The 4,482-nt window shown below is 61.3% G+C and overlaps 2 protein-coding genes across 2 annotated transcripts in view; one reads left to right on the forward strand and one right to left on the reverse strand.

Annotated features, from left to right (window-relative positions):
* EMIHUDRAFT_119766 (hypothetical protein) overlaps positions 1-740 on the forward strand; it is a gene marked incomplete at both ends in the record, with an annotated part of 1,791 nt that extends 1,051 nt beyond the window's left edge. The window contains one exon of the mRNA XM_005766055.1: positions 266-740. Within this exon, the coding sequence (XP_005766112.1) occupies positions 266-740 (475 nt within the window). The remainder of the gene's footprint in view (positions 1-265) is intronic.
* A 970-nt stretch (positions 741-1,710) lies between these two features.
* EMIHUDRAFT_246712 (hypothetical protein) lies at positions 1,711-3,626 on the reverse strand (the record flags this gene model as incomplete). The annotated part of the gene is made up of 3 exons (XM_005766056.1): positions 1,711-1,857; positions 1,933-2,341; positions 3,529-3,626. 3 exons carry the CDS (start codon positions 3,624-3,626, stop codon positions 1,711-1,713), a joined length of 654 nt encoding a protein of 217 aa, XP_005766113.1.
* Between the last annotated feature and the right edge of the window lie 856 nt (positions 3,627-4,482).

The raw sequence follows: 4,482 nt of genomic DNA on the forward strand, positions 1-4,482 counted from the left end.
TTGGGGGGGTTTTCCGGGGGGGGGTTTTTCACACCTTTAGTTTTTGGAAGCTTGGGGGGGAACCCCCCCCCCCCCCCCCGGCTTCCCCTTTTTTTTGGGATCATCCCCCCCCCCCCCCCTTCTCCCTCTTCCCCACTGCTGCTGCGATACCCTCACCCCTTGGGACCCCCCCCCCCCCTCCTCCCCGTTCCCGTTCCATCCCCTCCCCTCCCCTCACCGCTCCCCTCCTCCCCGCCGCTACAGGCGCCTCCCTTGGCGCGCAAAGGCCGTCCACGCTCCCGCCCCGCATCCAGCTCCTCGCTGCCGTCGCTTTCCCACTCCTTTTGATGAGCGGCGCGGCGGCGCGGCACGGCCGCTCGGGCGACACGCGCGAGCTGTGGCTTCCGTGGCTCTACGCCGCCCTCCCCTTCTCGTGCGCCTTCGCGGCCTTCCTCTGGTGCGGCCCGCCAGACATGAGCCCGCCAGACATGTCTACTCGCCCCTCGTCGCACCTCCCCTCCGCCGGCAAGGGCGGCCCCCCGCCGTCGCCGTTTGCTTGCGTGGTGCCCTCTTCCGCAGCCGGGCTAGCGGCACCGCCGGAGGCCGCCGCACCGGCGCGCGCGGCCCTCCTCAGTGCGTGCCGCGGGTCTTGGCGCGAGTACACGTCGAGGATCCCCTCGCTGGAGCTCGACTTCCTCCCGATGGACTCCACTAGCCCGCCCAAGATGGCGGTCAAGCACATCTCCCTCGGCTTGCCGTGATCGTGGCGACGCACTTCGGAGAGCTGGCCCTCTCCGCTCCGCAGGGGCGTCTCTTTTGGAGGAGCCGACTGTTGTATTGCGGGGGCAGCGAGCCCCTCCGGACGTGCGCCGTGTGCGGAGGAGTGCTAGGGGTGCTGCTGCGCACGTGCAGGCGCGCACCATGCGCTCGGTTGGCGAGACCGGGTGCACAGAGTGCGATCGCGCAGGCAGGCGTGCAGCAACGGAGCATGCCTCTCTAGCCGAACTAGCGGCTAGGGTTAGAGGAGCACGGCTAGAGAGTTCGGCTAGAGAGGCTAGGGTTGCGCGGCGAGCATGCTCCTCTACCCCCCCCCCCCCTCCCCATTCGCATGCGCCGTTCCCATTTTTCTCGAGCAGAGACGCCATGTGACGGATGTGTCCAGTGACTGACAAACCAGTGTTGGGAAGGGCGGGGGGGGGTGGTATTCGTGTACACGAATGCTGTGTATCATCTCACATGTGTACGGCTTTTCTGCAGTCGCGCGGTTGAATACCGTCGGCGCCTGGCTGAGCAGGAAAATAAAGCCATATCTCATGGCCGGGGGTCTTTTTACCCATCTCACAGTAGAGGTGTCCCGTTTTTATTTATTTATTTCATGGCCGGGTGATCTTTTCGACGTGAGAAATTTGGTCGACCGGTGCAGTTGGCGCCAACCGCCATCCCAGGATGGGCGACGTAAGGGTAAGGTAAGGTAAGGTAAACTTCTCCACACACACGAGGTGGTGGGGCAAGGGGGGGCAACCCTCGCGTCTCCACGTCTGACGACAGGAGCCCCACGGCATTCAAAGTGCAAGGCCCAGTGCGCGTGGGTGAGCGGTGTGTGTGTGTGTGTGTGTGTGTGTGTGTGTGTGTGTGTGTGTGTGTGTGTGTGTGTGTGTGTGTGTGTGTGTGTGTGTGTGTGTGTGTGTGTGTGTGTGTGTGTGTGTGTGTGTGTGTGTGTGTGTGTGTGTCTCACGTCACTGCATCCTCCGCCGGTTCCTCCCGTCGCCTCTTCTTTGTTCGAATGTTTTTCAATCCATCCTTCACGAAGCCCTCCCATGTTGCTAGCGTTCTTGGCGAATGTCTCGAAATGGCCAGCAGGCGCTGTCTGCTCGCGGTCTGTGCGGGCCGCTCGTCCTCCTCGCCCTTCTTTCGTCCTCCCGTCCCTCCCCTCCACCATGGCCTTCTCGGCACTTCTTTCTCCATCCGCCTCGCCCTGCCTTTTCGCATCGTGCCGTTCGCCCTCCATTCGGTGACCTCCATGGCTGTCCGCCCCTTTTTGGGTGGCGCTCTCGATACGGTTGCGTCAACCTCGACGTCGCTGTCGCCCTCCCCGTCCCCGCCGGCGTCCGTGCCTCGGTTCGCGTCATCGGTAGCGTCTCCGTTGTTCCCTCGTGCCCCGCCGTCGCCCTCTCTGCTCGGGCCGTTAGCGATTTCGCTCCTCCTGCGTGTCGCCCCTCCGTCCCCTCCCCTTTCTTCGTCGTCATCGTCGCTGTCGCGAAAGCCCTCCGGTCCCTCGATTCCCTCGCCTATCCCCTCCGCTGCGTCGTCCCAGTTTATATCCTCATCCTCTGCGCACGTCGCGTTGGCTTCCTCTCTCCCCCTGGGCGACGTGGCACATCGAGTGGGAAAAATGATCTAAGGTAAGGTAAGGTAAGGTAAACTTCTCCACACACACGAGGTGGTGGGGCAAGAGGGGGCGACCCTCGCGTCTCCACGTCTAACGACAGGAGCCCCACGGCATTAAAAGTGCAAGGCCCAGTGCACGTGCGACGTGGGTGAGCGGTGTGTGTGTGTGTGTGTGTGTGTGTGTGTGTGTGTGTGTGTGTGTGTGTGTGTGTGTGTGTGTGTGTGTGTGTGTGTGTGTGTGTGTGTGTGTGTGTGTGTGTGTGTGTGTGTGTGTGTGTGTGTGTGTGTGTCGGTGTGTGTGTGTGCGTCGGTGTGTGTGTGTGTGAGGGGGGGGGGTTCACGTCACTGCATCCTCTGCCGCCGTCGCCAACTGCAAAACCACACTGGGTCGCCAGTTCGAATCCCAGTCCGACGGTCGAAAAAATGAATTCCTCTAAGCACTAAGGAGTCCACCGATCGACCGCATCCCGGCCGGCAACCAAACCGGACACATGTTCCGCGACCCGGGAGTGTGGTTTTGCAGTTGGCGACGTATATCATTTCTCACTATACCACGTCGCCCATCCCGGGATGGGCGACGTGGCATAGTGGGAAAGTATATACCGAGCTCAGAGGCGGTGCCCGGCGAGGCACATTGCGTGGGTGCCGAGCGCACTTGTCCGAGCGCAGGCAGTGCCCACAGGGACGCCACCCCGCCGGCGCAAGGTCCGCATCCCCGGACAATCGGCCTCGTCCCAATCGCCACGATCATGAAAAATTCGTCCGGGCGTATTATAGGCTGCGCCATCTCGCGCTAAATTTATTTTATTCTACAATGAAAATGTCACGCTCTTCACAGAATTCATCTTCGATGTCTTTCTGACGGCCGCTGAGTCAACGAGCGACGGGCATGCAGGGCCCCCTCTGAGGTGGGCGTCGAGCCCGCAGCGTCCTAGATGTGCCGAGCGGTGTTTGTCCTGGATCCTGGTGGGTGGCGGGGGGGGGCGACCGACCGGCGACCAAGTTTATGATGTGCTCAACGGCAGCTCACTTAATCAAAACACACACAGGACGCGGCCGGGGCACTCACTACAGACGGGGTGGAAGCGTAGTAAGTAACGCGATTTGCCACGCGAGCGAGGGAGTCTAAGCACTTGGAGCACTTGGAGTGCAGTTGGTAACCTCACACCCAGGGCCGGGGAGCTAAGAAGCGCACCCAGCGGGCCAGATGATCTAATAAGCGACGCGTAAACCGACCAAAAGACAAACTCATCACACATGTCAAAAGATGAAGCACTACTCGCAGGTGCACCTGCACACACGTAACGTTCGATCATGGCGGCATTCAAAAAGGGCTCGCTGGAGGAGGCGAAGCCACGCGAGGGTGGTCGTGACTGGTTGAGCTCGCGGTCGTACGTGGGGCGCATCGCGCTCTTGCAAATCAAACCCGACAAACAGCCGTACGTGCAAGTCGAGCTGCTGCAGGGGGACGGCTTCGACGACCGCATGACGCGCTACGCGTTCAAGGACAACCAGGAGGATTGCCCACTGTGAGACATGCGAACTCACCCAAGCCGCCGACCCACATTCTCATTCATTCTCAATTTTATGTGTCTCGCAACCCGCCATCGCACTCCATATTTGAAAAACTATGGATAGGGTCGATTCCGCATGGTACGGGACCCCTCGATCGTCTCGCCCTCCCTCGCTGGTGTGCTCATTGGGGGGGGAGGGGTCATAACAAATAAGGTACGGGATCGAGGTGCACGCTCGCTGCTGAAGCAGTGTCGTCCCCCCTCTCCGGTGTGTGAGATAGATAGCTGACGGTGGCTACGGTGGTGAGTGGTGTGCCCCCGAGTGGAGACACATCAGCAACCCGATAACACTGACCCCCAACTCAAAACGGGCCGACATCCGGACAAACAGGGCACAGGTGGCAACCACAACGGAGACCACGCCAACTCAAAAGTACAACAGGGCACCAGGTCGGCTGTGGCAGGTGTGACACGCGCCGACGGCTCACGGTCGCGCACTTGCACGCCCACCGCCATGCCGCCGCCCACCAAACGCTCTCGAACACGCATCTATCTACTAGTACTCTCGCCCCGCGTAGCTACCAGCCTGCCCGAGACAGGC

Source organism: Emiliania huxleyi, assembly GCF_000372725.1.
Source record: "Emiliania huxleyi CCMP1516 unplaced genomic scaffold EMIHUscaffold_525, whole genome shotgun sequence".
NCBI classification, from domain to species: domain Eukaryota; phylum Haptophyta; order Isochrysidales; family Noelaerhabdaceae; genus Emiliania; species Emiliania huxleyi.